This window comes from Drosophila albomicans, chromosome 2R (assembly GCF_009650485.2).
Source record: "Drosophila albomicans strain 15112-1751.03 chromosome 2R, ASM965048v2, whole genome shotgun sequence".
Lineage (NCBI taxonomy): Eukaryota > Metazoa > Arthropoda > Insecta > Diptera > Drosophilidae > Drosophila > Drosophila albomicans.
In genome coordinates this window covers 30,539,352-30,557,521 of record NC_047631.2, presented here as the reverse complement: position 1 = coordinate 30,557,521, position 18,170 = coordinate 30,539,352, and the positions used below count along the sequence as shown (strand labels likewise).

Here is an 18,170-nt window from a genome sequence, read left to right as displayed (position 1 = left end):
CGCGCCGAAGCTGCGTTCCTTTCGAGCATAACTCAAGTAGTTTTCGCCTTTTCACGTTTTCCTATTTTCATTTCCGTTTTTCAGTTTTTCATATCATAATTTTTATTAATTAATTGGTTGCTCTCTCTTTCTGAATTTTTCATTGGTGCGCCGTCAACTTAACTGGGTCAACTCATAAATTATCCAGTTTTAGTTTCGTTTCCAGTTTTTCGGACTACGCCTGCAACCTTGACAGGACTTCCTTGCCTCGTGCTCCGTGTGCTTTTGAATGTTTTATTAGCCACTTTTGCGACGTCGATGAGCTTCCGATAAATAGTGTCCATAAAGAACATTCGAATTTGTTCGCTTGAGCCGTAAATCTATTAAATAAATAACGAATATTTTAACAACACACATTCGAAAGCATTTCGAATATGATTCACAGCTGTTGCCGGTGACAGACTTTGGGTATTAAGCGACTCACCAAGTTTCAAATTTAATTTATTTTCGTTTCTTCGTTTTTTTGGTTTGCAATTGAGTCATGTTTTGAAAGTTGGCATCATCGGTTTAAACAATTTCAGCAGGAAATGCTATTTATAGGTTTGATAAATTCAATTGTCTACTTCTAATGTAACTAAAGTATGTAATTGAATTTTTAGATTGTCTTTAAAAAGTTTTCAAATTTGCAGCACTAACATTTTTTGCCCTTCAAAAGTTGTCGCTCAAGTCGTGTAATCGAATTTGGTATTTAGATGTGTGTACTTAAACTAATTTTCAATCAAGTAGTATGCTTTACATATGCCCCGAAAGTGTGCCCTATCAACCTTGAAAACTTCATTACAATCGCATAATAAATGCAAAAGTTAATCAAGCAACAGCAAAGAAAACATCGATGAACCGGAATGTGCTGCTAGCGCCATCTATCGCTCATTGTTTGCTTGAAGCATGCAAAAAAATAAGTTGTCGTTGGCTTATTTCAGGTTATCTTTAAATTTAGCGCTTGCGACTGCATTTGTTTTCAAATATTTAACTCATTCATATGCAAAATTGAGCAATTCATTAGAATTAAGTAATTGATGATTAAATATAAATGTTTGTTTACTCACATTACTTAATTGATTGCTACTTAGATGCAATTGATTTCATTAAACGATTCTTATCAAGCGTAGAAGCATTTGCTGCCGGCGTTTTGCAGTCGTTGCTGCTGTTGCTGGTTGCTGCTGCTGCTGATGGTTGCTGCTGTTGCTGCTGCTGCTCTTGTTTGTTATTGCTCACTCGCGTTGGCAACTCGCGCGTTGAGCTGCGTCGCGTCGCTTCGTTGGTCGCTCTCATCGAAAAATCAGTCTGTTGTCGCAACTGAAACGCGAAGGTTGTCGGTGTGTTGGTTGTCGAGTCGAGCGCAACGTTGTCTCGTTTTAGCCGCTGGGCGAGAAACAAAAAAAATATAACAACAACAACAACACAAATTTAAAATCGGAAAAGAAATATAACAATAAAACATACAAATAGTGTTTTAACGTTTTTTGTGTGTTTGTCGACCAAGTCTAAGTACGAAAGTTCCCGAAACAAAATAACACAACAAAATCTTATTTATTGTTATTATTGTTATTAGTGTTATCGCAGTGCGTGTGTGTGTGGGAGATATGCTGATATGTGAGTGGGCGTTCTGCTTATTTGTTGTTTTCCCATAGTGTTTAAGCCATTTAATAGAATATGAAATAGACTAGAAGTATCCAAGCAAAATTGTATTTTGCTTTTGATATTTAGCTCGAATTTCTTTCATATGCAAAACAGGTAATAAACGCTCTGAAAGCGGCAGCTAAAAAGACAAATCGTGCAAGCAAAATCAACTTAGAAATCAACTCTCGGCAAAACAGAAATGTTTAACATTGCATGTAAGGCCAAACAATACAACAACAACAACAACAACAAAGACAACAACATCAATCTTTGTTTCAATCGATTCGCATTTGTAAATTTCAATATTTTGCTGTTGTTTTTGTTGTCTGGAACGCTAATCAAAATCCAAATCAAAATCAAAATCGAAGCGCACGCAGTCATTAAAAATCGAACTGTTATTGTTTTTGTTGTAAGCTGTGTTTCAACATAATTTCCATATTGTGTCTTTTCTTGTTGTTGCTGTTGTTGTTGTTGTTAAGCGTAAAGAACACATGAAAATTCAAAACAATTCAATACAAGTGGAATTCGGTTTTGTTTTTTTTTGTTAGGTGAGTTTAGCAATCGCATTTGGAGTGGAAGATTTCAAAGACCTCGATTCCCTATTCTGGGTTGAACTTATTGATTTTCACATATATGCGCAGTGCTGCACCCGGCAAGCAACAACACAGAGAACATGTCCTTCGCTGGCTGCAACTTGCCGGGGGTGGGGGGAGGGCAGCTGCAGCTAAACCCAAGGACGCCACACTTGCTGCTGTTGTTGCTGCTGCGTCAGGTGGAGGTTCAAAAGTTCAAGCGACTGAGAACAGCTGTTGTTGAAAAGTTCAAGCTGGCAACATTGTGTCCTTGCATTGATTCGGCAACATTTAGTCATGCAACGTTTGCCCCGAACTGTGTGTTTTCCATTTCAATGAAAACGAGGCAAGTGCGTGTGTGTGACTGTGTGTGTGTGTGTTGCTTAGGGTGTAGGCCTTTTGCAGCCGGCACCCCGCTGTGGCAAGTGTGGCAACTTTGTGGCACGTGTGGGTGGCCAGTTAACTTGCTCGCTCTCTCGCTGCTGCTGCTGCATTTCGTGGCGCTCTCTCGCTTGGGGACCACTTGTTAAGTTGGCCGGCAAAACGCGTAGGCCGCCCACAGACGGGGCGTATACGTAATTACATACATTCTCATACATGTGACGAACGTTTGCCTCAGGTCTAGTTGTAAGTGGGTCGTTGTCTCTGCTGTTGCTTGGTTGCCTTCGCGCTTTTGTGGCATTGTTGCATGCAACAACGCCCGCAAATATGCTATAATATTGTATTTAAGTTGTGCCTAAACAATTTAAATTAATTGCATAGGGTATTTTGATAGTCGTTTAATTGCTGCTCTGTGCTGTGCTACGCATCGATGATGCGACAATCAACTGCTATTTTTATATATAAATTATGCAAACAACGCTCGACACATAATTTAACAGTAGAGCGATTTTGTCGGGTTTTACTTATCAGATTACAGAATATAGAGGAGCAGCATTTGCAGCTTGATTGTAATTTGATAGAAATACGCAGATAAGGGCAAAACAACGGATGAGTGTGTGCGGAGTGTGCGGAGTGTATGCCAAATATGTGATCGAAATACTACGTAAATCTCGCTGCCCACACTCGACAACAAACTACATAGAAGAGGGTCGTAGGCGCGTTTCATCCGCCAGCCATTGTAATGTCCGTCTCTCTATCCGTCCGTCTGTCTGTCCGTCTGTCTGTTTGCCTGCTTATCTTACTGTTTGATTTTGCTTTTGGGCAACTGACTCTCAAATTTTAGCAAAGTAAAAAAGGTAGCAAAGCAAAAAGCCGTATCGTGTTCCCATTCGGGGTTGAGTGTGTGCCACAATCCGCGGTGCTGCACGTTCAACCCCTCCAGGAGGTATCGATTCCACATTAAAAGGAAGCGCAACCGCTGGCGCGTGTTTTCAATTTATTTTACTTTAATTGCTCCGGCATTATCAATCGTGTGTGTTTGTCGCTCTCTTTTATTTTGTTAATCGATCGGGCTTCAATTTTTATTGCCTGTTTGGCTACTCTTTTTCCATCTCTCTCTTTCTCTTTTGTCTTTTTGCTTAGCACCTTTTTTTGGCATTTGCATAATTGCATACACACTCGCGTTTTCTAGGGGCCCAGCCCTTTTTATACCCGCTACTTGTAGGGTTGATGGGTGTTATAACTTTGTGCCTACAGAAAATGTATGTAAAAGACAGAAAGACATACCAAATATAGGCTTCGGTATATTTTTGTAACTTTTTAGTATATTAACCTTGTAGTGCCTAAAATTCTGTAATATTAAATTTGCGTTCATTATCTCTCAAGAGTAAATGTTTGTTGCGTTAAAATTTTTTTTTTTTAAGATTTATAGGATAAAAACCTTGGACCGCCTAGACCTTATAATAGCAACAAGACAAGACAAGAGTCCTTAACACTATAAGCAACACTATAGAAATTTTGCTTAGAGCAACAAACTTCAATGCACAATTTTTCAACTTTTAGCAATAGCAGCTGACGTATATTGAAAACGGAAAAAACATATTTTCTTGACTTTCCTAAATTAGAAAACCAAAAAACAAAGGCAAAAAGCAATAAGATCAGCAAATATTGCTGTTTGAAACTTTGGGAATATACCAAAGGATTTATTTAGTATACTCGAAATAAGTCACTCTGTCTTTTATTGAAAATGGGTAACGGGTATCTCACAGTCGATCACACTTGGTAGTAGTATTCTTACTCGTTTTTTACTGCGATTTGTATTACAGTTGATTGCAAACGTTTTGTGGTTTCCCATTTTTTGCGGTTTCGCTCTTTTGCCGTTACCTTTGCGATTGCGGTTGAAAAGGGTCCGAAGGGGAGGGAAGAAAGTGGAAAAACGTATCCTTTTACTGACATAATTATAATAATAGTTGGCAGCGAAGCCATAGGGAGTCACACACACACAGACACACACACAATATGGTTATACAATTTGATCTATTCTTGGGAAGATTGAAATTCTATGCTCTTTTTAAGCCGCGCAGCTTGGCATACAATTTGCTTGAGGGGTTGAATACTTTCAACTTTCCACGTTAATTGCCTGGCAGCCTTTTAAGGTATTGTTAAATGCTGTAATACAATTTGATTGCAGCGCATAAAAGTTTATGTGCATTTCGAAGTGAATATTAGTTGTCAGAACTTGTAAGCATCTTTTTAATTTTCAAATTTCCCCACACTTGAATCAAGTTTATGTTCTTCTTCTCGACTCTCGTGGTGCTGTAAATTAATTTTATTACACAATTTCATACATTATGGCTGCGTTTGTTTCTCTTGATTGTTTACTTAACTTTAGCGGCAGCGGAAAAACTAACAAGTTCCCAACTGTTGCGTTGCTGCTCAGCTGAGAGTATATTTCAAATGAGTCATTTGATAAGCACAATGATAATGAAAAATGCTCTTTAGCATACGGCAAATAGCAAGCGAAACAACAACAACAACAACCATGATTTAATATTGCAATAGCAACAAAAGCAAACAGAAATAGCAAACAAACTTTTAACGAGTGTACAAATAGCAACAGAAAAACGGCAGAAAAGCAAAAGCAAAAACTATTTCAAGTGCAATGTGAGGTAAACACAAATACACAAACGCAATCCACACACACACACACTGACTTTGCGCTTGGTGAAATTGTTTTGAAACATTTGACATTCTGCATTTTCCGCCTGCTCGTTTAATTAACTAACAACTTAAAAAAAATAATGTAAACAACAAATACCCTGCAAAAAGTGATTCGTGTTTTTTTTTGTGATGTGTAGCACGCAGATCATAAAGGGATTGCTTGATTGGGGGACATAAAAAAGAATAGCATACTTATGAAATACATAACAGATTAAAAAGAACTCCTCAAGGTACAACACGATATGCATAAAATTAGTACAATGGGCACACGCGAAGAATATCACGGTAATTTTAACGGAATTTTAGAAATAAATGTAATTAGAAAATGCTAATTTATGATAAAAAGTGTTAATGAAAAGAAGTGATAAAATGGTGCACTAATTATTTAACACAAATTTCAACGTTAGATAAGAATTCAAGAAATAATTCAAAGTGCAGAATAGAGATTCCAAGTTACAGAACCAAATATTTGATTTTGAAGAATGTGCAGAATAAAAAATGATATTCAAAATAAAATTTCAACATTTTTAAAAATAATGACTAATACTTGAATATTCTAACACTAATTTTTTAGCACAAAATCAAATAATTGTGAAAAATATCACATATTTCAATGTAGTAATTTCGTTATATCATTCAAATCTTGTGAATAACATCTGATTATAAAAGTGTAATATTTTGCACATATTAACTGTTTCATAAGGAATCCCAAAAGTTAATTTTAGAAAAGAGATCTTAAGTTTCTGCAGGCAAATTTTAATTTTTCTGCGTATACAAAATCATATGCACAATAAATAATAAGGGAGAAACATGTTAAGTGCCAGAGAGTGTAAATTCTTTGATAATAATAAAATATTATGCACAATAAATAAGAAGGGATAAACGCTTTCAAGTTCTCGAAAATTCGTGCTCTTTGAATGTTATAATTAGGCAGTGACCACTGTAATGGTATTCGGCATATTGCTACCTCCAAGGTCAACCACGTCGTAAAATTCTTGAGAAAAAAGAAAAAAAACAACAAAAACACAAGCGCACACATTTTGTTTGCCATTAAGCGAAAAGTAAATATGTGCGAGTGTTTTTTTGATATTCAAATTCGAGAGTATATACGACTATATAGAGCACACTGCATAGGTGATAAAAACAATTGCAAATATATAGATGCAATGTGGATGATTGTGTTAGTGAGTGAGTGAGTGTATTTGTGACTTGCACTGTTTATTCAAGTCAGGCGGGCAGCAAATTCAATTAGGCGACTGAACAATTGGCACATCAACCGAAATAGCAACTGCACAAAAGGTGCCAAAATTAGCAAAACAAAAATTATGACTCTGTGTGAGTGTGAGTGTCATAATGTGAGTCCACACGAGTCAATCGTGATTGATAGCGGACAAAGCTGAGATAAGCCAGAAGATAAGACGAGGGCAACCCCGAAAGCTATGAAAGTGAAGTCAACGATGCATTTGACAGATGACACAACAAAGCGAATGTGGCAAATGCAAATGCATGCCACAAATGAAGATGAATGAATGAGTTAGTTGAATGAATGAATGAATGGGGTGCTGGTAAATATGTGAATATGAGGCAGCAGTTTTACAATGACAATGACAGTTCTATTCGGATAGCAACAACACCAACAACAACCACCTGCAACTCACTCACACTCATTCACTGTCACTCTCACTCACACTAATGCAAAGCGTAACTAATTTGACTTGACACACTAAATGTAAAGAAGAAAGGGGGGACCCTTTGACGCCCACTTTTTCGGACACGCCTGCCTAAAGCGAAACGAAACAAAGCTGATGACGGCTCCCGCAAGCACATGCCTCACATGCCACAACGAACTATGCTTGCCCCTCTCTCAGAGTGTCATATCAGCGAAACTTCATCAGCAAAGTCAAAGGGGCAGCGGCACATGACAAACAACATGCAACATGCGTTAAATTTTTATGCGTGTTCCGGCACAAAGTATAAAGATAGTATATACTATATACCATATATATAATATGGTCTATGACAATTGCAGTTGTTGGCTTGCAGTTGAAGTTGAAGGTGTAGCCGCCAGTTGGTCACGCAATGCAAAGAAACATTTTTGTGGAGATTGCTTGCGATAGCTGCTCGCTGCTTCTGGGTGGCTAGATACGAGTGGAGGAGGGAGAGAGTACTTACCATGGAAATGCCTATGGAAGTGGGTTATTGCACGCTCCGAAGCGGGGCGAATATGACATCAACACGATTCCAGCGAACTTTATCTTTGCGGACATGGCAATTTATTAGATTGTCCACTTTAAAGATTAAATATTTTTGCGCAAGATTGTGACTTGGATGCTTATCAGCAGATAGCTATTTATGCAAATATATGCTCAATATTTCATTCCACTACCGGCAGGAAATGTATGTAACACGCAGAGAGGAGTCATCTCCGACCCCATAAAGTATATATACAAATATATATATTCTTGATCAGAGATGTAGCCATGTCCGTATGATATCTGAGATTATAAGAGATAAAGCTACCTTAGCTGCTTTGGCTTACAGTCTGGTATATTTTGACTTCTATGGTATATTTCGAATGTAGTACTTCAACGATATACATAATGCAGTTTTTGGTATTTCATCAGTATTTTTTCGGTATATTGATTAGGTGTATTTTAGCTGCTTTGGCTTACAGTCTGGTATATTTTTACCTCTATTGTATATTTCAAATGTAGTACTTCAACGATATACCAAATGTGGGCTTCGGTATATTTTAGTACTTTTGCGAAATATTAATTCGGTATACTTTTAGACTGATTTGGCTGACAATTTGCTATATTTTGACCTCTATGCCAGTATACCAAATGCAGCCTTTGGTATTTTGAAGTATTTTTTCGGTATATTAAATAGATTTATTTTTAGACTGAGGCAAATCAGTAAATAAATGTGGTATATTTTATAGTCTACGGTATATTTTTAATGAAGTGCTACATCAATATGTCAAATATAACCTTTGGTATAGTTTAGTATTTTTGTGGTATATTGTTGGCATATTTTGTGGTATATTTTGTAGTCTATGGTATATTTTTAATGTAGTACTATATCAATATATCAAATAAAACCTTTGGTATATTTTAGTATTTTTGTGGTATATTGCAGGCATATTTTAAGAATAATACCGAAGTGATTTGATTTCATTCAAAATGTAAAGCGTGTATCGTTCGACCCTCGACTGTAGCTTTCTTACTTGCTATAAGAATAATATTCCATTATCTTATGCACACTTTGAAAATGCAGTAAGCAATGTATTTTTATACTGAATAGATAGTGCAACTCACGACAAGAGATTTAGTTGTGGTCTACATATAACCTTGAAATGATATCGAAAAGCAAGCGAGCAGCTTGCGTCACCTGAAAATTAAATCAAGAGCGGGGGCCAAACAGTCAGCGCCATTAGCTGACAAGAAACTGTCAAAAAGACTTTGGGCCGCCTTAATTGACTTGGCTGATTTCATAAAATTGGAACGCACGCGTCATTTGGTCAACCTTTGCGATAAATACACACAACAACTACAAAAAGCAAACAAAATAGATACAAACATATTATAAGGCGAGAAATACTTATTTTTTGATATCACAATAAAAAGAGGCACAGCTCACGATGATTTAGCGTGCCTTTTGATAATGCTCAATGGCAGCAGCACATAGCACATAACACAACACAAGATCAGCTATAAAAATAGCGGAAAACAAGAAAGAAAAGAAAAATAAACTTGCAACTAATATAAAGAGAATTTCTTTATAAAAATATATTTCAAATTTACAAATAAACTCAATTTATATGAAATGCGAGAACATTTTCGGTTTTTACCTTCGACTAAATTCCAAGAAACATCTGGCCAAATACCGAAGGCCGCCAACTGGAGAATTTGCTGCGTGCTCTCTTGCAGCATTCAAATTTATATATTAAAAAAAAAAAGAATATTGAATATAAATTGGTCGCACGTTTAAAATATATTTCTCATGCAGTTCTTGCTAAGCGCACTTAACCTTGCAGCTTTTCGCAGTAAACGTTTCTGATGTCAGCATTGATATTGATGATGTGGGTGTTTAAAGCCACAATAACAATTTAATTAAGCAATTCAAAGTTAATAAAGACCCATGACGGTTGGATGAAATATTTTATTTTTTGCCTTAATGGCATATCAATTTGCAGCACGTATTGACTTTTCCTGTAGGATTTTTCGTTGGAAACGAGCTTCAACAATAACTATTTAATTTGGCAATTCAAAGTTATTGAACGTTCATTAAAATTTCTTTTATCGGTATATAAATTTGCATCACGTTTGGGTTTTTCCAAAAGAAGGACTTTTCTGTGCAAATCATAAAGACACCGACCGGAATTAAATGTTGTTTATGTTTCTATTACGACTGCTCTTTTTCTATTTGGCGCCGCAAAAGTGCGGTGAACTTTGTTGTGACTCACAACTACAGAGAATGTTATGCGTATAACGTAATTGGTTTTATGACCACTCGTTAAGGCAATACGAGTGGAGAGCAATTAAATGTTAAGCATACGCCACGTGCAACGACCGCTTATGTCATTATTATTAGTTGACAACAAAACAAATAAGAAGTTAAAAAGTGTTCATCTGCTTCTTGGCGCCAAATGGAATTCAAGTTTATGTAGTACTTTTGTATTATGTTATTCTGTTCTTGTCGGTCTCTTTCTAGTTAGCTATTATTGCTCTGCTATGATGATTGATGTGTGTTTTTTTTTTTGTTGGTTTGTGACTACCTCAAACGTTCTGACTGCTTCTATGTTAAGGCTGACCCACTTTTGTTATTTACTTTCAATAGATTTATGAATTTTTTTCGGCTAAAAAAAGCACACACAATAAAGCATGTCCGACTGACTGACTGACTGAATGTATAATATACGTATTATTATTTCACTGTTCAGTAGCTGCCCGCAGTGACAGTGACATACAACGATGACGTCGTCGCTCTGATCGAAGCACCACAGACACTGGCGCTATTAATTTTGGCGAGTATTTCTGCTTCATTCTATTGTTTACACCGCTGAAAGCGAGCTCAATTGGTTTTTGTGGTCGTCTAGCTGCCTAATGATCTGCGCTCAATATACGTATACTTTATGCTATAGATACGTATACGTAATGTGCCCCTGCTGAGTGCCGAGTGTCGAGACAGGTCGTGGTTAACTCGTCGCTTATTGGTGGGCGTTGAGAACACTGACAAAATGCCAATTACCAGCGCTATAAACAAAGATACATTATATGCGAAAACTCAGCGTATAATCATCTGCTTGACATGGGCAATAAATTCGAAACGAAAATTAAGCGTATTTGTTTACTGCAGTTCGGTGACTTATTAACCTACTGAAACAGCTTCAGTATTTGCCTTTGAACTTATTTCACAGTGGTGAGAAATCAATCAAGTGAGCACTTGTAAAACATTTATTTCCTGCCATTGTTTGCTTTAAATTTAGTTCTTTTTTTATAGCAAATTACTTGAGTTAAAGTTGACTGCACTTTTTTCTGTTTGTCATGCGGAGTTGACATTGATGTTGATGTTAAATACATAAAAAAACCCTTGTCACAGTCATGGTGACCTTTTCCAAGGCAACAACAGAGTTTACAACGCTGACAATTACATAATTAGAAACTTGTGTTGGCAATTAACTCGACACTGCAGCAAAACATTCTGTTATCCCTTCCTTGGGACCAATTTGTAGTTTTGATTGATGGCACTTGGATTGAATTAAGCTGAGGGAAAAAAAAGGGAAGGCCATTCTTAACTTCAAATATTTACACTCATAAATAATGAACACGAGGAAAAGAGAGAGAATTTCAATTGATCGAATTGTCGCATCTTTTAATTGTTTGCCGAGGGCTTTCGATTTTATTTCGATGGAGGTTACTTTAAAGTGATTGTCGCATTGCCACCACAGATTTAACCCAATAAAGTTCTATTAAAAACGCATAATGCTGCGCTAATAGTTACAAACAAACGACAAACAATTGTAACTGGTCCATTTATATGCATAATAAAAAATAAAAAGGGAATTAGAAGGCGTGGCACATTTGTGGCTGCGGGTCACGTTGAGTTCAACGATTATTAATCAAGTGCCGCCTTAATTATGCCTTGTAATAAATAAATACAAGTCGAAGCATACAAAATGTGGTGAGTAGTGACGTCTTCAGTCTTCTACTCTCTGCTCTCTGCTGTCTACACTACCGACTGTCTTCTGTCTGTGGTCTGTGGCATCAATTAAAATTCGTTTCGCTTGCCGCGCAACCCATTCGATCAAAGCCGAACAAACTGCCCAAAAATTGAAAGTGGACGCGAGCTGCGTTTTTGGCATTAGGGGAGTCGCGGTTTGGGGGTCTTAATCAAATGTCAAGTATGAATCCATTGATGAACCATTGTCAACGTTCTGTCAGCGACCACTTCATTCTTTCGTCTCTCTCTCTGTCTTCTTTATTACAATATCTTTCTGTATGCATAAATTCAGCAGTTTGCTTTTGTTTGGTAAAGCAATTTCAGCTCGCGCTTTGTTTCCGGCTTTCATTTCTTCAGCCAGTTCCCCGGCAGCTTTGATCGCGTGCGGTTCTCGATCGTCTTTGTCTTCGATCATCGAATGCTTGTGATACCCAAAAGTATGTGTGCCAAGTGAGAGTAATTAGCATTGTTGCGGTGCCATTGTCAAGGGTGGCAATTTTGGCATTGAACTTGTTGTGGTGCTTCAGCGTTGACTCAACAACAAACCGAAACATAAACATCAACATCAGCATAAGCAAACAAATAAACAACAACTGATTTCAGTTAGGAAAATCTCGCGCGAGTTGTTTGCAGTCCAAATTAGTTTTCAATTTATGCTGCAAATATTGACATAATGACATCAGCAGTACCCAACAAGTATTTACCAATAGATTAAATATACAAACAACAAGCCATAAGTGGGATTCCAAGAAGTCAAGCGAGCGGCAAGCCGACTCGCTTTTAAAGCCCCGAAAAGGTCTAATGTGAATCACATTAGGATTGCCAAAAGAGACTCATATATCATCATCATCATCTGTGTCATCATTTTTGTTTATTTGTGGATTGGTTGACAAGGGCTTCTCTTAAAATGCAGCTGCACATTTTGCAATGTCAGACAAATGTCAGAACGCGCTCCAAAATTAGAAGAGTCAGTCAGCAGCAATGCGCAAATATATGTATTTCTATATCTAAAGAGTATCTAGTGGAGTTCATCTTGAGTGTGTTTGCCCAGCCCATGTTGCAGCAATCTCAGTGAAGCGGGTCAAACTGGGGTTAACATTTATCAACGGTCAATTTTTCTAGCATGTTTATTTATGTATCTTCTCTTCGTTCTCTGTCTCTCTCTCTTTTGCAGGCAACACCGAGTAGTATTATAGGAGGCCAAACCAAAGCAACAAGAACCCAACCCCAACTTCAAGCCAAGTTGCCACAAGCACATGCAAATTCATCAGAATCGCCATAGAGAGTAGCTGGCTACGTTCTACAGATACAATAGCTAGATAAAGTTCTCCAACACATTTCCGCACTCGGCACAGTGGGACGAAACTGGAAACATACGCCTGCACAACACAACACACAAAAAAGATGCCCAACAAGAAAATAAACAAAATGCCTTTTGCCCAATTCCAATTGCAATTTCGATTCTGATTTCGATACCATTCGTATTCCATAACCAAAATAAAGTGCGCGGTGGCAAGAATATTTGAAGTGCTGTGCAACGGCTGCAACGCGTTGTGCAATCGCAAAAATACTTTCTAATAAATAGCCACAGACAGGGCCAGACACAAAAATAAATAAGCATCATCGAGGTGTCGACTACATCGCCCAGATTCCAGATTCTCCACTTCACTCTCGAGTTCCCCCACTCGATACTGTTGCAGTCATCTTATTTTCTATTTTCTGGAAGCACGTGTGAACGTAGGTCGTGGCCAAGGTGTTCAAAGACAACTACAACAACCGGAGAAGGAGCCGCAACGAGGTGTACACATTCGGCACCATGGAGGGCGGTTACGTAAACGAAGGTGAGTGAGAGAAACGATATGAGATGTACATTAACCGACAAATTTACCACATTTGATTTCCTTCTATTTATCAATTGCACCTATTGGCAAACTAAAATCTATTTTCTGTTTGCTAATTAATTGGGTTTAATTGCAAAAATGAAATGTTTACGTTTCGTATTTGTGCATTGTTTCTTAAGTGTCTTGCACAGTTTTATTTATAGTTATTTTCTTTGTGCAGCTATGACGCCATTTCAACAATTGTTTAGTTGCACTTAGTCACTTAGCATCTTAGCAGGTTTATTTATAAACACATCATTCACATCACTAAGAACTTGGCTAAAGTGTCAGAAATACATCATTGTTGCAGTCCAGGCTTGCGGTCATTCTTGTTATACCCGCTACCTATAGGGTAGAAGGCCGAGACGACATTGTCATGTCCGTCTGTCTGTCCATTCATATGAACACCTAAATCTTGCTGATGTCGGTTACTTTAGTTGACAATCTGGTATATTTTTACCTATATATTTTGATAGTAGTATGTCGATATACCAAATAAAGTCTTCAGCATATTTTAGTATATTAAAATGGTATATTTTTGGTAGATAGTGCGTCTGACTGTCTGTCGATATACCAAATATAGTCTTTAGCATATTTTGGTATATTAAAATGGTATATTTTTAGTGGATAGTGGGTCTGACTGCCTGTCCATATGAACACATATGTATATAGTACATATATCAATATACCAAATAAAGCTTTCGGTATATTTTAGTATTTACTCGGTATATTTTTAAAACATGGATAGCGGTTTCGTCTGTGTGTCCATATGAACAACTGGATCCTGCTGCTGTCCGTTGCTTTAGTAAGCAATCTTGTATATTTTGAGCTCTTTGATATATTTTGAATGTATATCGATATACCAAATAAACTCTTTGGCATATCTCAGAGTTTTATGGTATATATTTAAAATAATACCGCTCTCTTTTGCTTTAATTGAAAATGGATAGCAGGTATCTTTCACTCGGGCACATTCGACTGCAGCATTGCTACTTATTTTCTATATATTCCCATTCTAATTTGTCTCCTACACATTTTGGGTATTATCTCATGCTCACCTTTTCATTCAAGAATTTGTGTGCTGAAGACACAACAGATGTTTGCCAATTTTTGACTTTGAAAAATGCCAAAAATCTATTTGCATTTGCCAAGAGATACATCAGCAGCGAGTATTTTTGCACAGTGACACCAAATTGGCTGTTAGTCAGCGCCCCATGATGCCATCCATGCATCATGATTATTTGCATGCATCAAATTAATGCTATTCGTTTGTATCACAAAAATGTTTTCGGTTTGTTATTTACAAATTAGCTGACATCATCTGAAAAATGCCAATTCTTTTTCATGCCACACAGAGGATTCCGATGCCATAATGGGCGTGGAAAGTCCAGGTAAATTGATATAGCAACAGCCACAAATAACGCATCTTGACAAGAGTTAAGTGCAGCACCCAATTACGACTATCAAACATATGATTCGGGTAGGGTCATTAAACCAAATGAACGACACTAAAACTCAATTGAAGCTGTGGCAAGTCGATGGACGAGTTTCGATCCGGTTATTAGCAGCACTTTGAGCCGCCCACATTAAGAACTGCTTCTCTTCTAGGGCTGTAAAAACTTTGCGACAGCACAATGTGAATTATTTGCATAAGCTGATTATTAAATAACAGACAATCAGCAGCGCATTCCATTTAAGGCCACTGGCAAACCTTATAGGAACTATTTACAATAAATATTCATATCAACAACAAAGTGAAACTGTCATAAATGCTCACAAGAGGAAGATCTATGTCATCATAAATTGAACGATTGATGCAATGTCAAACCTCAAGTACAGAGAATGCGAATTGCGAATGTGAATTGTGAATTGTGAATGCACAATTTGAGGCACGTCTTTCACGGATCTCAACAGACAACAACTGTTGCATCAGCATGTTTTCCAGGCAATTTGGGGCAACGCTGCTGATGTCATCGGCCATGCAAGACCCGAGAGATCGCAAGAGAGAGATAGAGAGGGAGAAAGATCTTTTCAAGGATCACCAGTCTATATATCTTGATCACGTTTTCAAATTGTTTGCGACCCGCGACACAATGAAGATAAATTTTGCAGTCGCAAAAGCGCCTTTAAAGTTTAATGGCTTCTTTTTTGCTGAATTTGATTCTCAGAATTCCCTCTTTCTGTTGGTCTCTGGCAGACTGAAGATCACTATAAATAACCTGGGCCGGCTTCGTTGCTGGATTGTGTTGTTGTGTAGCCGAAAAAGGGCTTGACTTGAATACACAACAAAAAAGAAACTCGCAATCGAATCGATTCATGAGTTTTTAGATGAAAGCCTTGAACTTGCTCTTGCCTTTGCTATGAAACATGGTTTTGAATTCGGACTGAATTTGTTTCGTTTCATTTCATTTCGTTACTCATGCGTTAATGTCACTCTTGATAAGCGCGTAAACCTGTTGATCAGACCTTGAAGACATGTGTGAAATGTGCTCATAAAAAAGTTAATGTCAACATTTACAGTGACACACAGCTGCAGCTGAGAGAAGAGTGTGAGAAAAACACAGACATTTAATTTTCAAAAAATATTTGATAAATAAAAAGACATTAACAAGGCACCCGCACATTTCGGAACAAATGAAAAACAAATTCTGCGCTGATGCCATCATCAACATTATTTCGTATCGTATCGGATAGTAATTCAACTGACTATAACTCACATTCAAATATCAAATCGCAATTAAATGCCACAATAATTTATAGTGTCTGTCCGCTCTGTCGCTGCTCCGAGACCGAGACCGAAACTGAAACCAAAACTGAAGCATGGACATGCTTGGATCATTCGAACAATTTACATTGACCCTGTGTCCGTGAGTGCTTTGAACTGTAAACAAAACACACATCAGAAATACACATCTACGTATCTCGGGGGGTATATATAGGCCTTTGGATATGTAAATTTAGTCGCGAGATGACGACAACATTAAAACAAACAGATATGAACCCAACCCAAGAGGGGAGCACAACAATTTTTAGCAACAATTTATTAGCATCAGCTGCGCTGTTTGTTTAGTCTTCAACTTGACCTTAGAATATTTAGTATTATAATTATATATTATGCCCAGTCTCGCCAGTCAGCTGTCTCCTTGCTATCTACATAATTGGGCATGATAAGCTATCGCTTTTGGGATTTGCATAATCCACGTGACAACGAGGCGTTAATTCTGACACCTTTAGATTATTTTGATACACAAATGCGTATTTGTACTTCAAGTAATTGCCAACTCAATATAGAGCTATCATAACCAGTTTTCTATACCCTATAATCAGCACATTTAAGGTGTATTATCAAGTCTTATTAAAAGTTGTTATCAATTTAGCAGACTGGCAATTAAACTATCAAACAATCACTTACAATTTTCTTTCGCATGTTTATGTATAGTTAAATGCAGATTTAATCAGAAAATTAATTATTTAATTAGCTAAGCTGTACATCTGTAAATCAGTCCATCAATCACTCACGTCTCAGTCAATCAATCAGCTGTTAAATTAGCTTGTTTGTCAATTAACCAAGCTGTCAGTTAGTCCATTAATAATCAGACTGTAAAAGGAAGTTAGTAAATCTATAAGTTCATCATTCTTCAATCACCAGAAAACAAATTAGAAATACAAACTATTTACAGGGTATTTCGTTAGCACTTAATACTCTTAGGCTGCATTCTCAAGCTGCTTTTGGACAAGTCGACAGGTAATTGAAGTGATTTTGAATGCCTTAAGTGCCTCATTTGTGAGGTGTTCGATTACCTGACACGAAAAATGCATCTGCATCAGCAGTTGCCGTTGTCAAAGTGTTAGAAAAATCAAGAACCAAGAGAGAAAACTGACAATTGAATGTAGAAAAGTAAAGCGGATCAATTGTAATAGGAAGCTGGGCGACAAAGAGTTGTGACAGCTTCTCAATGATAATAAATGGTTTACAGTTATGAATGTTGATTGTGCCACACAATGCAACAAATGCAACCACAAATGCACTTTATCATTTCTATTTTCACCTAGTTGCGCCACATTTTCCCATATGGGAAACAATGCCAACATTCAGCTGTCAATTTTCATTGGTGATCGTAATGACGACAATACACACAGCAGAGCTTTTCCATTTCCAGTTCAAGTTCAGTCAGTGGCTGTCGATCTTCCATCTTCCATCATCACACGTGATTTGCATACGCATTTTGCTATTGCAATATTGATTTGTTTCACATTGGCATTGTGTGAACTATTTATTTGCATTGGCTCTGTAAATGTTTTGCCTTTGCTCTTGTCCCTGGCCGTCCATCTAGCCAAAGTCTTTGATGTGACGTCAGCAAATTGCTCCAACTGCACACAATTAAAAGCAATTTGCTCCAGGCACAAACTCAACTCAACTCCAATTGCTGCTGACACATTTTGTGCAACGCCCAGCGATTTGCTAAATGAACATTTCGATGTGCAGATAATGAAACTCTTTAGCAAATAAATACTGGTATTTGTTTTTTTTTCTTATATTCATATGCAAATGTTATGAGTCAAATGCACAATTAGTTGAAAGACAGCGTTGACAATTTGCAAAACGTTTTCGCGAATTTTCCGCACAGCAGCCAATTTTAGATATTTTTTTAGCAACGAGTCGTTTTTGCATATCTAAATGATTAAATTATTCGTGTTTTGTCTTCGATTGCATTCAAATATCCAGTTAAATGGA

The 18,170-nt window shown here is 37.2% G+C and overlaps 1 protein-coding gene across 3 annotated transcripts in view; it reads left to right on the top strand.

Annotated features, from left to right (window-relative positions):
* The first annotated feature begins 1,313 nt into the window (after positions 1-1,313).
* LOC117573283 (aminopeptidase N) overlaps positions 1,314-18,170 on the top strand; it is a 34,451-nt gene continuing 17,594 nt past the window's right edge. The window contains exons 1-3 of one of the 3 annotated variants that reach the window (XM_034256380.2): positions 1,314-1,527; positions 12,730-13,396; positions 14,791-14,826. In XM_034256380.2, coding sequence (XP_034112271.1) covers positions 13,372-13,396; positions 14,791-14,826 — 61 coding nt within the window. In that variant the 5' untranslated portion in view covers positions 1,314-1,527; positions 12,730-13,371. Of the gene's footprint in view, positions 1,633-12,729; positions 13,397-14,790; positions 14,827-18,170 lie in introns of all 3 variants that reach the window. The other 2 variants (XM_034256379.2, XM_034256382.2) reach the window with 2 other exon arrangements.